This window comes from Akebia trifoliata, chromosome 4 (assembly GCF_017979445.1).
Source record: "Akebia trifoliata isolate Shusen 1 chromosome 4, ASM1797944v1, whole genome shotgun sequence".
Classification (NCBI taxonomy): domain Eukaryota; kingdom Viridiplantae; phylum Streptophyta; class Magnoliopsida; order Ranunculales; family Lardizabalaceae; genus Akebia; species Akebia trifoliata.
In genome coordinates this window covers 42,107,189-42,125,458 of record NC_141378.1, presented here as the reverse complement: position 1 = coordinate 42,125,458, position 18,270 = coordinate 42,107,189, and the positions used below count along the sequence as shown (strand labels likewise).

The 18,270-nt window shown below is 32.9% G+C and overlaps 1 protein-coding gene across 1 annotated transcript; it reads left to right on the top strand.

Annotated features, from left to right (window-relative positions):
- Positions 1–8,594: 8,594 nt before the first annotated feature.
- LOC147405061 (NAC domain-containing protein 37-like) lies at positions 8,595–14,666 on the top strand. The gene is made up of 4 exons (XM_086441165.1): positions 8,595–8,718; positions 11,508–11,675; positions 12,521–12,792; positions 13,985–14,666. The coding sequence occupies exons 2-4, from the start codon at positions 11,522–11,524 to the stop codon at positions 14,504–14,506; spliced, it is 948 nt and encodes a 315-aa protein (XP_086297291.1). The 5' UTR covers positions 8,595–8,718; positions 11,508–11,521; the 3' UTR covers positions 14,507–14,666.
- Positions 14,667–18,270: the final 3,604 nt, after the last annotated feature.

The following is an 18,270-nucleotide window of genomic DNA, read 5'->3' as shown; positions in this document are numbered from 1 at the left end:
ATTATAACATATAGGCTATACTTAAACTTGACTTTTTCTCTCATAAAGTATTCCTTGGGATATGATCAAAGTAAAGTAAGAGGGACAAAAAGATAAGACTAACGATTTTATGACTCGAAAATATTCACTCGGTTGACGTGGGAAGTGCACATAACTGTAGATCTTTTTCCTTGTGTATTCCAAAGAAAAAGATCTATGGTTTTGTGCTCTGGTCATGTCAGTCGAGTGAAAATTTTCAAGTAAAAAATCATGGCTCAAAATATAAAGTATTAAAATAATTTCATTTTATTATTTTAAAAATAAATTCCCAACAAACAAACAGACCCTTATTAACATTTGTCTTTGGAAGTTCAATTTTCTTATTCGGATAACAAGAATTATGAGAGTGAGTACTACAATCCTTTAAACTTCGGATTTGAGTAGATCCTTCAAGTTCAATAGCAGAAAATCAATCTCCCACTAAGGTGGGACTAAGACCTTGGAGAGAAAAATCTAATAACTACATAAAAGCTAATTATAACATGTAGGCTATACTTCAACTTGACTTTTTCTCTCATAAAGTATACCTTGGTATATCATCAAAGTAAAGTTAGAGAGACAAAAAGATAAGACTAACGATCTTATGAATCAAAAATTTTCACTCGGTTGACGTGGCAAGTGCATAGGACTGTAGATCTTTTTCTTTGTGTATTTTGAAGAAAAAGATCTATGATTTTGTACCCTTGTCTTGTCACCAAAGTGAAAATTTTCGAATAAAAAAATGATGGCTCAAAAGATAAAACATCAAAATACTTTCATTTTATTAATTTAAAAATAAATTCCCAACAAACAAACAGACCCTTATTAGCAATTGTCTTCGGAAGTTCAATTTTCTTATATGTATAGCAATAATTATGAGAGTGAGTACGACAATCCTTTAAACTTCGGATTTGAGTGGAACCTTTAACTTCAATTCTCCTTACCATTGCGTGGAATGATGTCGGGCCAATTCTATCATTCTTCTATCTTTTATATTCCTTTCCATCGTAATAGATTTTGGAATCCAAAATATCTTGTAATTGGTGTAGCTTATCAACAGAAAATGATATTTTCAATTGGCCTTAGGTCTATCTCACTACATCATTGGTACCAGATAAAGCCTGCACTAACGCTCTTAGGATTGTGAAAATTGCTTCAAGTGGACATGTATTTATGAGATCAAAAGGAGTTTGCACTACGTTAGAGGGACATCAACATTGTACTTCATTGATTATAATTATAACCAAATAGTATTTTCGATCTCTAATACTTTTCGAATGTGACTGATTTAGATGCCCCTTACAAGGTAGATATTTGCCCACGTTTGGAATTTTTGGAATTACTCCAAACCCCACTCAATTTTTTAGGTTTATTAGAACTCCCTCTATGTTAATATTTGAGATACCGTCAATGTTTTCCAATGGATGGAATACCCATTTGGACCTGTTAGCACCTCTCAATTTTTCCATGAATGTTTGGACACCCCTAATTTGCTTTCAAATCCATAACATGCACCCTCAATTTTTAGTGGATAGATAATTTAATTACCCTTGTTTTTACAAACTGATGATCATGCTCCCTCTCCTCGTATATTTTTATTATCTTGGATACCCCTCCACATTTGGGTGAATATTTGAGATACCCCTATGTTTTCAAATTGAAGACATGTCCCATTGACCTTATTCTTCTCTTCTACACTAATAAAAAATAACGGAAATACCTTTGTCTTCAACTTATAGTTAAAAATCCTTCATTTCTCGTCTTAAAATCAGTCGTCTTCAAACTCTTCAACTTCTATATAAAATTAATTTTAATTTATTTAATGTCATGGTCAATCCATCATTTTAAACATTGTCTTATTCCCTTTATAAAAAATCATATAATTTTTTTTTCTCAAAATACCTCATCTTCTATTTCAAAAATCATATCTTATTCTTTAGGTTTAAAGGTTAAAGTAGATTAGTGATATGGTTCAAGATTAGGGGAAAAAGTTTTATACTAGATGCTGAAGATGATTAGCTTTGGGAATAAAATCAAAGCGTGATTATTATTATTATTATCATTTTGGAAGTTAATTGAGGGTTGAGGTAGACCCCCATACCTGATATATTAAAAAATTCTACTTAATGCATAGGAGTTCTTGAAGTCATAGAGGCTGTAGACACCCCATTTCTGCATATGCCTAATTCGATAATTCATCATCCGGTTACTGTGAATTCCTAATGATGATTGCAAAGAACTCGAAGGCTTGTGAGTACTGTCCTTGATTCCTTTCGTTTCCACTCTTTTCATCTCTCCTACTCGTTACGACTCGACATAGAAATTCACGTACGATTAGGATCGTCACACGTTACACCCGATTTAGCAAGCATGTACGCTTAGGTTCGCTACACAGTTCGATAACCTAGAGACATCGCAGCGCTAGGAAAATACGACTTGGAAACATAGAAATAATCACGTTGGGACTAAAAGAAACCTTACGCTAGAATTCATAAAAATCCGCAAAAATCGATAAAATGACGAAAATACCCATCATAAATTTTGGACCTCTGAAAGACCTCGAAAGTACCTCCATTGCACTCAGAACATGATTTCAAGTCTAATGAGACCCAAAATGACAAAAACAGAGAAATTTAAGAAAACTCATAAAAATGACCGAAATGCCCCTCAACATTCAAATTTAACTTAGAGATCCTTAGGAAAATGCAATAAAAATCAAAATCCAGTTAAAAATCCAATCCAAACTAAAATTAAAACTCAAATTAAAAAATTAAACAATTCAGATTAAAAAATTCAAACAATTAAAATTATACGATTCAAAGTAAAACATAAATTAGAAAAAAAGAAAAATAAAAAAAAATCCAAACCATTAGAACTAAACAATTCAAATAAAAAAAATAATTAATTAAACAATCAAAATTAAAATCAAACAATTATAATTAAAATTGAACAATTAAAATTTAATCAAGCAACGCAATTTAATAGAAAAAATAAACTAAAGATCATTTAACCAATCAAATTGACCAAATAAAATCAAATTAACCCAAAACAAAAACTAATCAACTAATAAAACTTAAAATTTAAAAAGTAATCAACCAAAGAAAATCTCAAAAAAAAAAAAAATTAACCAATCGATAAAATGAAAATTAAATCGACTAATCGCAACTCAACCACCATCGTGCTACGAGTAGCGGGGGATCACCCCACCACCATTCTCCCAAAGGAAAGGACGTGCTAAAATTAAGAAAAAAGGAGAAAGGAAATCAAAAAAATTAGAAAGAAAAAAAGTAAAAAAATAGAAACTGAGTTTCTATATAAAGAAGGACGTTTCCTTCTCCATTGGACTGAAAGTGATCTCTCTCTTGGCTCTCTCTCTCTCCCTGCTCTTCACGTCCTTTGCTCTAGCAGGTCTGGACGGATTTTAGTTGGTGGTGGAGTTTGCTGTTCTCCTTTCCATTGTTGCAACACAGCCATCCTCTCCGTCTCTGTCTCACGTTCTCCATAGCACCCATTACAGCCAGCAACTTCCTCTCTTCCTCTCCATCAAACCATCGACAACCACTTCGCCCTGCTGCCCCCATCATCCCTAAGATCCCTGCAACGTTTTCTTGCTGCCCTACATTTTTTTCCAGCAACGTTTCTCCCTGTTTTCACCTCCTTCATTACACAACGCAACACAACCATCCTCTCTGTCTCACGTTTTCACGCCCATTATAGCCCCTACACATCACTTCTCTCTCACATCTCCCATACACAGCTACATCATCCGTGCTGAAGAACTATCACTCTTGTTCGATCCTTCTCTCCAGCACTCCTCCTTTCCATCACAACAGCCGCGACAAAGATTCACAAGTCTTCGCTTGTACCTGAAGGAATCAAGCCACTATTCTCGGACTAATATGTGAGTTTATTATTATTTTATATTTATCTATTTGTATTATTTTTTTTATATATGTATTCTACGTTTTCTTTACGTTGTTATTCTTATACATCTTTTTTTTTTTTCTTTTCTTTTTCCTTTCTTTATGTTTTATTTATTTTCATATTTTTGTCAATAGGATTAGGAAGATATTTATTTTATGTGTTTTTTTTAGTTTTTTTTTATATATTTTTTATATAGGTAGGACTAGGAGTTTTTTTTGTTATGTAGTTTTTTATATATTTTTCATATTGATAAGGTTAGGATATTTTTTTTATTCTTCTCTATGTTTTATACATTTTTTATTATTAGGAAGATTTGTTTTTTTTGTAGTATTTTTCACTATTTGGTCGTCTTTGTATGTCGATGGGGTTCCCAAGTGTTCATTGTGTATATTTGCTTAATTAATTTATTTATTTTATTTGTGTCATTTTTTTGCATATTAATAGGTTAGGGAGATATTTGTAGGCCTCATATTGCTTATTTTTATTTGTTGGTTTTTATTTTATTTTATTTTATTTTTATTTTTGCATGTTGGTAGGATTATAGGATTTTTTTTATCATGGTTATTAGGATCGAGTTGGATTTGTATGATCTATGATGATGTTCGAGTTCTTCGTGTTATTTTAAGATTTTTTTTCATGTGATCAATGTACTCCTTGAATTAATAGCTATGCATGTTATTGAATAATAGCTATTTCGACAAAATCAAAAATCATGCGTGCATGCTCGTTTGGTTATTCTAGGGATTCATGACTATGAGAATTTTCTTATGGATTTTTCTTTCTAACTTGAAAATTTTTCTTGCAATAATATTTGTCAATTTTCAATTTGTTGATTCTTGACAAATCCATGATCTTCTTATTTGGGACTTCATTTTTATATAACTCTTCTTTTAGAAAATTATTGGTGAATTATTGGAAGACTTGTATTCGGAAACTTTCTAACATGAGATTGTATGATTTTTTCTATTTTGGGAGAATGTACATTCACAGATTTTTGATTTAGAAGTTTCATATTTAAAAAAAATTTCAATTTAAAAGATTTTGCATTCTCATATTTAGAAGGTTCAAATTTAGAAATTTACATTTTTGGAAGGTTCTATTTTAGAAAATATATCTTTTTAAAATTTTAATTTGGGGATTTAGCATATATCTCTTGAATTTTAATTTAGGAAATTTTATGTTCCTAATTTGGAAACATTAAGTCCTAATTTGACAGGTTTCTATTTGTAATCTTCCTATTTAGGATATTCTCATGATTTTCTATTTTGGACAGTTTGAGGAATACTTGCAGGTGGAGTTTCTTAATTGATTTCAGGTCATGGAGTTGATTAGGGATTTTTCAAACCTTTCCATATTTTGTGGAATTCAAAGAAGGATCATGTGATAATTGGGACAATTTTTAACCATAGGATTTGGTTGAAAAACCCAACATAAATTGATGATGATGATTGGACTATGACCTTGACTGTAATTTTTGTATATTGACCATAGGATGATTTTGGATCGTAGTAGAGACCGATCATCTTGATCGGATGGGTTCGGTGCTTAACACCTTCCAAAACTCGTAATCTGACCCCTTACCCATATCTTTGATCCGTGGACTGATCCATATCCGTTTGGAGTTATTTATAGTTCCTAGACCTAACTAGGTGGCGACTCCCATTTTTCAAAAGTCCCCATTTATAAATCGGACCCCTATCCACTATTTAGTGAAAATGGGTCGAGGCGATTTCAGAGGCATGTAGGTATTTTGTCAATGTTTGTGATCCTTACATATGTTTTTAACCTGATGATGACGTTGTCCTCTTGACTTAGTTCTTCTCTCGTGGACTAATGAGAAATGGCATAAATGACTTTTCTTCAATCTCTAACAAAAAACCCTTGAAGTTTTCCCTCAAAATCACTCATCTTCAAGTTCAATCAAGTATAGTTTGCCCCCTCTACAAGAAAATCCTGGCTCTCCCTATATTACTAGGTGGTCATTAACTATTGTGGAGGCTTTTTATGGCTTCCACTTGTCGAAATTGGAATGATACCTTGACAAAGGTGATTCTGGCAATAATTTTGATCAACAAGTCTTCTCTTCAGGTTTTCTATGATTTTGGATAGTTGAAAGAGAGAAGAATAAAGCTAGAGACTTGATGTGGTGCTTGCCAAAAATCCTCTGAAGATTTGGTTAGTAAAGTGATTGTGATTCAAAGAAAAATGAAAGAAGATTTTGATGAGGAAGAAGATGAACAGTGGAGTTGCAAAGATGGATTTTGTGATGTTGAGTTGCACAGTATCGAACGTCCTTTCCTAGAAGAGTTAACTTTATGTCCCCAATGATTTTAGATCCGTATTTTTATCTAATGTTGATTTTTGAAGACTGGATCAATATCTAAACTTAAGGTCCATTTGGTTCTTAAAGTACATGTGTCTTTATCTCATTGATGTGGTATAAATTGTCTCCACAACTACTATATCATTTTAGGGCCCGATATCATTTCTCGTCTTGCTAGCAAACAATCTACAATATGTATCCAAATGCAGGGTGGAAACTAAATATGAAGCCATGGTTGTTGTTGAAGACTTGGAGCTAAATAAACATGAAAAGATATTGACATTTCTCTACATTGACCGACTACTCTCTTTTGTTTGGGACAATGTCAGTGCTCTTTATATGTCAATCAAAAAGTATTTCTTGCTTGTACTAAGAGTCTAAGACTATCATCTTGTAGGGGAAATGGTTGTGTAGGGCTTTTTTCGCAAATACATTTCTTTTATTCAGAATACTTGTTGGTCGATGTTTTTAGGAAGCCACTATCGAAAGTGCCAACTTAGCTAAGTTGGTAAAGCATGTGGACTACTGTTTAACCCACGACCTAGGTTCAAAATTCCTCCTTCACACATTAACCCCTTACTATCCTAGCAATAAAGGTGGGTGTGGGTGGGTGGGTGGGTGGGTGTGGGAAAAGAAAAACCACTCACTCGCATGAGATCGATTTTGTCTACCTCAAACTGAGGGTGGTGAGGGGAAATGACAAGGAACATCAATTGAAAGGTTTGTCTCAAGATTTTGGATGTTAGGTACTCTTAAAGATTTTGATTAATGTCAGCTATCAACAATTTTAGGAAAGAAATCTCCATATCAATTGCCAACGAAACAAAATTTGGATTTTTCTTCACAAAGACATGATAACAAAGAATAAATTACATATAACACCTATAGGAAGAAATGTTGCCATCACAAGTATCCTTATTAACACAAACTTTTGATTGAGATGAATCCATTTGATACAGAATCGGTTGGGTTTGTGGGTCATCTTGATATTTCAAGTGATCATGTGATCTTGTGAATCTTTTGACTAATTTTCTTGTTCAGTACACTTGAAAAATTAGACCAAATGGAGTGATTAGATTTCGAGTTGATTCATCCTTATAACTCTTTTGACCCAATTCGATGATTCAACAAGGGAACTTGTTTGAGTCAACTCAAGAAATTAATGCACTAAGTCGGATAAAAAACTTTGCAAAATTTATGGTTACACTTATTTACAAAACCAAACATAATTATTAATTTTAAAATATTAATAAGTATTTTTCATATTTAATACATTTATATTACTTGTTCGAGCCAACTCGTGAGTGTTAGAGTTGGCTCAACTCAGTGTGCATTCTACAAACTATATGCCTTGAATTGCTTGGAATACCAATAGATATAATTATAATAATTATTTTAAAATATTACAAATATTTAATTTATGTATTTATTTGACACGATGGAGTCAACTCGTGTGTAATAGACTTGTCTAGACCTATGCTACCCAATTTGTTGGTACTAGTCCGAATCACAAATCAGTACAAACTGAACTAATTTGTGATATGGTTCACATTGAGTTTGTAAAATTAAGCGAAATACAAACCCACTGAATTTTGATTGGGCTTGATGAACAAAAGCATGATGAATTAGCGAATCAAAGCTTGTCGGTTCGCAACAATTTTTTAATTGGTTCAGTGAACCAAACAAATTTATTATATTTTTTCATTATTTATATTTACAATTTGGGTTATTATATTAATTTAATTATGTTTAACTTAAAAAATGTTACCATCATAATTATACTTGTAACTTGTATACATAAATTATATTCATGTACAAGTCACCCAAGCTAGCAACACAGGTCTAGACACAGTCATGATTTTAAATCTCATTCGAGATTGGGACGACTCGTCCGATACATCTCGGTGTTGTCCACCAACAAGACAGATAGACAAGTCAAACATATCAGATAAGATTTAAAATCATAATTCATTTTTCTCATTTTTAAAAGAAATCACTCCAATGTATTGGAAAATTAGTCTAAGACAGCCCGATCTTGTTCATGAAAGAGATTAGACATCAAAATGAGTTTTAAAACCATGGACTCAGTAGAAATTCTAAAACTGTTAATTTGCCTTGAATTTCATGGAATAGAATTTGTACCAAAAATTGAAAATATTAACTTTCCATGTGTCGTTATATAGTTGGTCGTCGACACAAAAGGGTCCAACGATGCTGGACCGTAGCAAAACATGAAGTCGAGAGGTTGGAGGGGTGGGGAGGTGAGTGAGAGGGACGTTTTTATTCCACAAACCCCACGCGCAATCGATAGGCTACTCTCTCTTCTCTCTCTCTCTCTCTCTTTTTAAACTCTCTCAAAGAGACCCAATTTCACATCATCTTTCCTTCTTTCTTCTTCTTCTCATTCTTGTCTTCTTCTTCTGTATTAGTTGAAGCAATAGTTCCTCTCTCAGGTAAGTTTTGATACTGTAACTTATGAATATTTTGAGTTAAAAAAAAAACCCATTAATTTTAGTTTCTTTGTTTGTTAAATGTTTACAATGAGACCCTTTTTTGATCAAGTTTGTAATTTTATACCCATTGAGATCTTTGCATCTCTCTCTCTCTCTCTCTCTCTCTCTCTCTCTCTCAGTGTTGGGATTTTTAAAACAGTTGGGAATTTCTTTGTAAGGAAATATATTTTAGAATTTTAATTAATTTCTTGGGTAAATAACCATTTTGTAAGTTGAATTTGACGAAATTACGATTCCGACTAACTTTTCATTTTAATTTCCAAAACGTGAACGTGCGAAATCATAGGTTTTTCAAATGACGACGAGATCGCATGTTTAAAGTAGCCAAACCTGCAAAAGATAGGCACTTGAAACTTGCGCCGGAATCGTAACTTAATCACGTTTTTATAAATATCTTTAATTTCTTTGTTAGTTTTTAAGTTTGTCCATTTTTATTCTCATTGAGATCTTTGCATCTCTCTCTCTCTTTCTCAAACACAGACATTGTTTTCTCACTTTGGTTGGTACCCATGTTGCCAATTCAATCTAGAAATAGAAAATCCTAAACGTCATAAGAAATTCAATTTGAGAACCCCAACTCTCTCTCTCTCTCATTGTTTTCTAACTTTGGATTATACCCATGATACCAATTCAATCTAGAATATGAAAGTCTAACTCAGGAGAAAAAAGTCAGATTGAGAACTCCAAATCCTCTCTCTCTCTCTCGCTCTCATTCTTTTTTTTTTTTCTCGATTGTACCCAGTTTTGCCAATTCAATCTAAAAATTCAAATTGAGAAATGAGAATCCCAACTGACATACTCTGAATCCTATCCTTTCTCTGAAGGTTACATACCATTAGAACATAAATGATTAGGGTATTTTCTTAGGTTAACATTTTTACAGTCAATCAAACTCAGATGTCAGATGTGCCCTTCAAATTCTAGACAAACAGACAAGAGGGTCAGAGTCCTCATCTCTGCAACTAAACATGTGCAGCCAGGCCTTCTCTCTCTCTCTCTCTCTCTCTCTCTCTTTCGCAGGCTTAAGCCCAAGAAACGCATGCCATAATTTGCTAACGTCACCCACCTTACAGCCTTAAAGCTTTGCCGCTTTCACTACTTTATTTCTTCCCCCACTTTTTAAGTTTAATTTACATTCTAAAAGTACATTTTTTTTTTCAATATATTTATATGTATATAAGCAAATTATTTTTGAATTCTGACTATTTTGTTGCATGAGAATATAGTTAGACCTTACCTCTTTTATGTCTAATTTTCAATAAAAAGAAGTTTGAAATATTTAGCACAGTTTTGTTTTATAATCATACGTATTATAATTTGGACAGAAGATTGATGAATATTTTTATATTTTTTGCTCAATTTAACATACATTTAAATCAAATGTTTCTATTATATATAGTATCCCAATAGAGTGAATGATCTAATTCACGTAGCAATATTGATCTCGGCCTTGTGGATCCCTTTATTAACAAATAATTTATGTATTTTTCCAGTAGTTTTTTGCATCAAACGTACAATTGAAATTGAAGGAAATATATGTTTCTTAGAGATCAATATGAATTTCTTAGAGATTGGTTTAACATTATGATGAATAACTTTCACCTTCTCTATCATATATGTTTGATGCTCTTCCTCTAACATCCTTTGAGGCTTCAGTAAATCATAATAAAAATCATAAATATTATTGACTTTAATTAACAAAAAAATTATGAACTAATAACATGAATGGGTAAAACTAAAACCCATGAATCTCTACTTTCAATATATATATATATATATTTATTTATTCTTCTTAAACAACTTTTATTCTAATATATATTAAACAACACCAAGTTCTTGATGAATAGTGAAACATTTCCACCATTCCCCATCACTAGACAATATCATTAACAATTAGCACTTAGGGTACTCCTGTCTTTCTTCTTTCAGAGCTGAAGCAAAAAATAAAAAATCCTAAGCCACTAGAATGAACCCATAGCTCCCTAATATATCCACTTGAATTTTATCAAACCATGTAACCAGTCTCTTCATGATTCAGTTTTCTTTTACTCTGGTTTTTTGTCCTCTTAGAATCATTACAAGAGAAAAGTGGGCTTTATTGTACAACACGCGCCTATTTCATTTCTTTTATAGAAGAAAAAAAATGGTAGACTATAGGTCATTTCCAAGAAAATTTGGCAAATTGGTGCGGCCTTGGTTGAACCCTAGTTCAATTTGGTTAGACCCATTTATTTTATTAAAATATTAAAATATGCACAATTTATGTATGATATTTTCTTAAAGAGTTGTGATAATATGACTCGTCAGGTGGCATACCCAATTGACTCCTTGATGTGGCAAGTTCGGGAACTATAGATCTGTACGCCTTGGAATACACGATTGCCTTTCCCCATAAAAAAGTGTATCCTGAGGGAGCCATGTATCCGGAGACGTACAGATCTACGGTTCTGTAATGTGCTCACATCAAGGAGTCGCCTGAGTATGCCACCTGGCGAGTCATATTATCAAGACTCTTTATTAAATCACCTTTAATTCTTTTCATAGAAACATAACATTCACAAAATAAGTTAATCATTTGTCTTTCAAGGCAAGTGTCCTCATTTGTTTCGAAGGTTTCGATCACATTTGCATTCTATTCTTCCTATTCTTTTGGTTTGGGTTTTTTTTTTTTTTTTTAAATTATTATTTAAAAGATGATGGTGTAATGGGTGGTGGTGAATTTGATTCAGTGGTGGTGGCATCCATGGAATTGTGTGTTCCACCGGGCTTTAGGTTTCATCCGACGGACGAGGAGCTAGTTGGGTATTATCTAAAGAAAAAAGTGGGATCACATAAGATCGATCTCAATGTTATCAGAGATATTGATCTCTACAGAATTGAACCATGGGATCTTCAAGGTATGCCCACTGAAAAACGATAATTGTTCTTTGTTAGAAGCGCATGTTAGAAAATGTATCACTAAAGGAGCCATAATTACAATGACCATGCTTAGGCTCCAGCGTACTTTAGCAGTGCAAGTTATCAGAAGAGTAAACCAGTCTATCCTAGCAGTATTTTAGCGCTTCAGAAAGTGCTAGTTAGCTCAAGGGTGAATCAATCTATGCAAGCATTCTGCTTGTTTGATTTGAGAAAGACTAGGCTTACTAACTTAGTAAGATTTCAAATCATACTAAGGATCGTTGAGTTTTTCCATGAAATCTAAAGGGCTGTGGTGTTGGATTGCCAATTTGGTAATGAGTCGTGATAATCTGACTACCACACCTGGCATACTCAATAGACTACCTGACGTGACAAGTTTGGGAACTGTAGATCTGCACTTCTCGAGAAACACGGTTCCCTCAAGATACAATTTTATGGGTAAGTGCAACCATGTATCCCGAGGAGCACAGATCTATGGTTCGATCTTGTCACGTCAGGGTAGTCGATTGAGTTTGCCATGCTGGGTAGCCAGATTATCAAGATTCTTTGGTAATTCATTTGAACTAAACAACCCTTAGTAAGATTTGAAATCTTACTAAGTTAGTAAGGAAAGTTTTTCTTTAGACCACTCCACATCGGTCAGCACTTTAGCAGCGCAAACTAACTGAAAATTGAACCAATCTATGCTGGGCTTACTAGTTCACTTCTATTTGTTTGATTTTATATTTTTATTTGAAGAAGAAAATAAGTAAAATTATAAAAATGTGATGTTTTCTTCTTCTTTTATGTGTGCCTCGGAACTGATACGATATGCAATGGACAGATCGGTGTCGAATTGGCTATGAGGAGCAGGATGAGTGGTATTTCTTCAGTCATAAAGACAAGAAGTATCCGACTGGAATGAGAACGAATCGGGCAACCATGGCCGGGTTCTGGAAGGCGACGGGGAGAGATAAAGCAGTGTATGAGAAGACGAGGCTCATAGGTATGAGAAAGACGCTCGTATTCTATAAAGGACGAGCGCCAAATGGACAGAAAACTGACTGGATCATGCACGAGTATAGGCTCGAATCTGAAGAGAATGGATTTCAACAGGCAAGTATCATAATTGAGTCGTGATAATCTGATTACCCCACCTGGCATACTCAATCAACACCCTTGACGTGACATGTTCAGAACCGTATATTTGCACTCCTTGGGATACAGAATTGCACTTCCCCATAAAAAATGCAGTTTTGTATCCCAAGGAGTGCAGATCTACGGTTCCGAACATGTCACGTCAGGAGTGTCGATTGAGTATGCCTCGTGCGGTAGTCATTTTATCAAGATTCATCAGAATTACCAGTTTCTTTTCCTTTTTATAGAGATTTTATTTGAAATTAAATGAGAAAAATGAAAAAACTATAACTTACTAGAGTATATTAAATTTTTATCTTCTTCTTTTTTTTTTTCCTAGGCAAGCAAATAATTAAATAAAAGAAAGAATGAATTACAGAGATTCAATGATGGTATATCCCCTATTATTAGAAATTTTGGAATCTTACAAAAAAAAAAAAAAAAAAGTTAGTAATTTTCAAAATATGATCTTCCAACTTAATTGGACAATTGTGAAAAATAAACTGCCTAAAAATTGAAATTGTCCCAAAATACTACTAAAATGATCCCAAAACTCAAAATTAAGACAAAAGAATTACATCCATACTAATAGCCATGAAAAGTTGACTCCTCTTTTGCAAGCTTATCTCTTCTTTCTTTTCATGAAGGAAAAGTTTGACTTTCACCTTCTTTAAGTCAAACCATAAAGTTTTTTTTTTTTTATACTTTTAAAGCACATGCAAAAAGAGCTTTTCTTCAAGGATGACAAAGTGAATAATAAAGAATTTAAGTGATAACAATGAAATTTGCCAACTTACTCTTGATTTTCACCTCCTCTAAGAAAAAAAAAAAAAGAAGCTTGTTTATTACTTTTAAAGCACATGTAAAGAGCTTTCTTCCAAGTTCCAATAATCTCTTTTCTTGTCTACTAATCCTTTTCTTTAGTGGAATTCTCCTCATTTTCAGCTTCTCATAAAGAAAGGGTCTTTTCTATGTCACTGGAAATGTGAGAGAAAGCCCCTCTCAGTTTGACATTTCTGAAAGTTTCTATTACATACATCTCTTCATCAAGAAAAAATAATCTGATCTAATTCTATATTTAACATATGTAATATATATAATTCTAATCTTCATGAACATGATTTGGTGTACCACTGTTCACTAGAAAGAAAATTGAGTGAAGCTTTTACAGGAAGAAGGATGGGTAGTCTGCCGAGCTTTCAAGAAAAGAATCAACTATCAAACAAGAAGCAATGAAAGGTTGGATTCAAATAACTTTTATGATGAGCCAAGTGGGATCATCTCCATCGTAGATCACATTGACTACATATCGAGGCAGCCCTACGATTTATTATGTAAGCAGGAGATCGAGTCGGATAATTTGAATTTCTTGCACTCTGACAACTTTGTACAGCTTCCACAGCTAGAAAGCCTTTCTCTACCTGTAATGAACAAGCCAAGATTAATGTCGTTGATGTCGAAGAATATGGAAGATGAAGAGCAGACCACCCGAGGGTGTGATAATAAGGAAAAGATGACTGATTGGAGAGATTTAGACAAGTTTGTTGCTTCTCAGTTGAGTCAGGAAGATGGAGATGGAGGTGAAGGGATCTGTAGCTTTGGAGATAATCATAATTTGGATATTGATTTGCTTTTATTGCAAAGTAGTAGGGAAGAAGGGAAGATTTTGCATGATGTTGGCATTTGCATTTGAGGAGAAGAGATGAGGGGAATAGGTGTTGCTATTGTTATTAGGGTTGGAGATACTTAGGGACTTAATATATATTTTGTAAAATATTGTTTATGAATGAAGTGTGTTCGTGTATGTGTGCTTGTGACAACATTGGATGAATTACAATGACCCTAAGAAGAATTTAAGTAGAGGACAACCATATTAAAACATGGATTGGGAGCTCATGAAAAAATATGAAAATCCCGACCATTAGAACTCTTAGGATTTGTCCTATATATGATATATACTTGGGATATGTGCTTGATCATGAGCCACTAGGACTTGAACAGTAAAAAATAATTAGAGTTTACTCATGCCCATCTTCATTGAGTTTGGTGTTACAGAGGTAAAAGAGGAAAAATAATAAAGTTAGGTAGTATTGAGAATGGGGGAGAAGAACAAACAAAAATAAGCTAGTGAGTTAAAAATATAAAAAAAAAAAAAAGCTAGAGGGGTATTATTGAAAAAGAGGAAAGATAATAAAATTGAAAGGATATTATTGAAAAGAAGGGAGGAGAGAAAAGATAATAAAGTTGAAGAGAGTAAAGAGGAAAGGGTAGTATGGAATTGGAGTGGGATTCACAATTGTGTTTTATTATATAGATACTTGATCCTAGTCTAGAAATGAATCTATCACAATTCCGTGTTTGTCCTACTCTACAACTATTATTAAGAGCTCTTTTTGGCTCTCTAAGAAGGGTGGAGGCTACTAGCTTCTTTTACTTCTTCCTATGGATCTAATAAGTTAAATCCCTCATGCGTCACATCTTTCGTGATTCAAATCCTAAGTTAAAAGGGTTTTAAGGGTGTATAGATACACAGACTTCGAAATCTTTTGAGAGATTTTGAGCTCATCTACACGGGTTTAAGAGTCATCACCATTAAATTAAAGTGTGAATAGACACTATAAGAAAATTCTTTTTTGAAATTTATTTTTTGGTTTGTCACTAAATTTCTAAGATAAAGAGGTTCGGTTGAGGGACAATGAAAGTGTTAGACACCTTGTCCCATCCATCCTAAGATAGTTACCAATATATGACCATAAGTGTGATTTTAAAAAATTAACTTGATTTTAAAAATAACAAAGAAAATTATGAAGAAAATTAAAAAATCAAACAACTATAATCTATTTTTAGGAAATTAAGAAATTAGACCAATGGACAAGTAAAAACAGAAAAATATGTTTGTTAAAATTTTTTATGAGCCTAGGATTTTGATGAGAATCTATGTGGATTTCACCTTTTTGGGATCCAAAGGCTCTTTTAGAGGTTATGTGCTCACTTGGGAGCATTTTGTTATTGGATTAGCCTTTATAAGGTGTCCATGAGTTGGACACCACCATAGAAATACTAGCTAGAGACCTTATGCATGCGATGTGCCCTATTTGAGACTGTTTTTATTATATTAAGGAGTTAGATGTAAATCTAGGTAAATCCTTACCTTTAACTCTTAAATATTTTAAAGAAATCAAAAGTGATGTGTGTGTATGTAACAGACTTAAAAAGAGAAGATTACCTCCAATGAGGGATTACTCTCTAGTTCTTAAGTCATTGAGAAAAATAAATTCTAGAATTTAGATTGCATGGAAAGTAAAACAATTACTTTAAGAATTTAAAGATAGCTAGGAAGTAAAAAAAAATTATTCTAATGCTCTTGAAAACTTATTAAGGGCTTATAGAAAGAGATTGCCTCTAAGAGGTCTTACTCTCCACCTCCAAGCCTCACAAAAATAAGTTTAAGATCTACATTATTGTAAGCAAAAAAAGCATGAATATAAACTTATTTAAATGAAAAAAAAGGATAAGTAGAGGATGAAGGTTTAGAAGGGGAGAATGGAGGATTCCTGCCTTGGTTTCCTTCTTCTTTTTCTTCTTGCTTGGATCTTTTTGGAGGTTTGGGAAAAGAATCTGGGCAGAGTTTGGGTAGGTTAGAAAGCTTAGAGGAAAGACTTGGATAGAATTTTAGCTCATTTTTGAGCTCTTCCCTTTTTGCTTTGAATATGTGTCCTATTTATAGGAGTTTGGGAGGTCCTTGGGGATAAAGTTATCCCAAATCATAGAGTTCTCAATATTTGCAACAAAACTTCTATATAATGTATCATTTCCATCTTCTAACCTTGGCCTTGATGATCTTTATCATCTAGTTGGGTCTTACCAATCTTGATCATCAACTAGTATGATGATAAATATCTAAAAATTCTAGAGAATTCTTGATGAAGGTTATAATAATTATAAGACCTTGACTTGAGTCAATTGTGAATAAAACAACTCAAATGACGAGTAATTAGAAGGTAGGTTTTTTGTTACTTTGATTTTCTTTTTTTAGAGAGTCTCTAACAAATTAGGGATAAGTTGGTCATTAGGTACACATTCTAAAGAATTATTTTAGGAAAACAAAGTGGTCATAAGCTTTGAAAATTGGTCAAATTATATTGAATGCCATTGAAACTCTTTGAATTGTGAAGAATGTAAAAGGGGTAGAAATGAGATTTGCCTCTAATATATTTCAACAAACCAAGGTTAATGGGGTAATTGGCCTTAAGTGGGAACCAATCAAAACTAGAGTCCTACTTAGGAGATTTGGTGAATTACTAAAAAAGAAAAATAAAATAATTATTTAGACAAATAAAACAAAGGTAAAAAGGTAAACTAAAATGATTTTTTTTAGGAAAAAACAATTAAAATGAGGCTTAAAGGGTAATTAACTCTTAATAAATTCGAATGCATATGGGTCTCCTAACTACTTAACAAAATTGGCCTCAGGTGACCAATGTCCAGTGCAAGTTTTCCTTCTGGTCGTTGGTCATCTTCATACTAAATAAAAATTTCTTCTGGCCATTGGTAATCTTTGGCCAGGCTAAACAATTAGGCTTGACCGCTGGTTATTTCTATACAATTCAATTTTGCTTCTGGCCATTGCTAACCTATGGCCAGGCTAAAAATTAATGCAACCTGTTTGTTGGCTCTGATGTAGGGTAATTTAGAGGTAATTTGTCCAAAAACTCATTTAAAGCAACTCATTAATCCAATGCATAAACTTGGCCAAATTAACTCTCAAATGCATTGAGTCAGATTAGGAGCTTCACCTAGTTATGTTGTTATGTTTAGTACTTTTTTGGAAAATAAAATATAAATATAAATTTTAATTTAAAAGTATTAAAATTTGTTTAAATATTTAATAAATATAATATATTTATTTATTTATGTGACTTACCTGGTTAACTCGATTCATCGAGTTGACTTGACTCAACGGACATCTAAGTTATCTAACGCTCTTTCTATGTAAGGAAAATTGACTCTCACCTAAGGCATTTATTTAAACTTTAAAGACAACAAAATTTTTGGCCAAGAAAGCTACTTTAAACCTTTAAAGTATGTAATGGAGTGTTTGAAATTTTGGTTGTAACGTGTGGGAGCCCATCTGAAAACTAATAGGATGAAAAAGGAGAGTTGTGGAAGGGAGGGAATGGTGAGCAATGAGAACTATAGTTGACCAAAAAAGCAAAAAAACACTATCTTTTTGGAGAACAATGATTTCATATGATGGCAAGCAAAGTGAAACCATCTCGGATGAACTTTTTCAAGAAAGATAAGATAGAAAATAGTGTGATTTTGAACATACATAAAAATAAAATAAAAAATTCATTAACATAACTGTGATTTAGGAACATTCGTACAAACATATCGAATCATGCATACAAATATTAATAATCCAATTGATAGATTAAAAATGTAAATGAATAACTC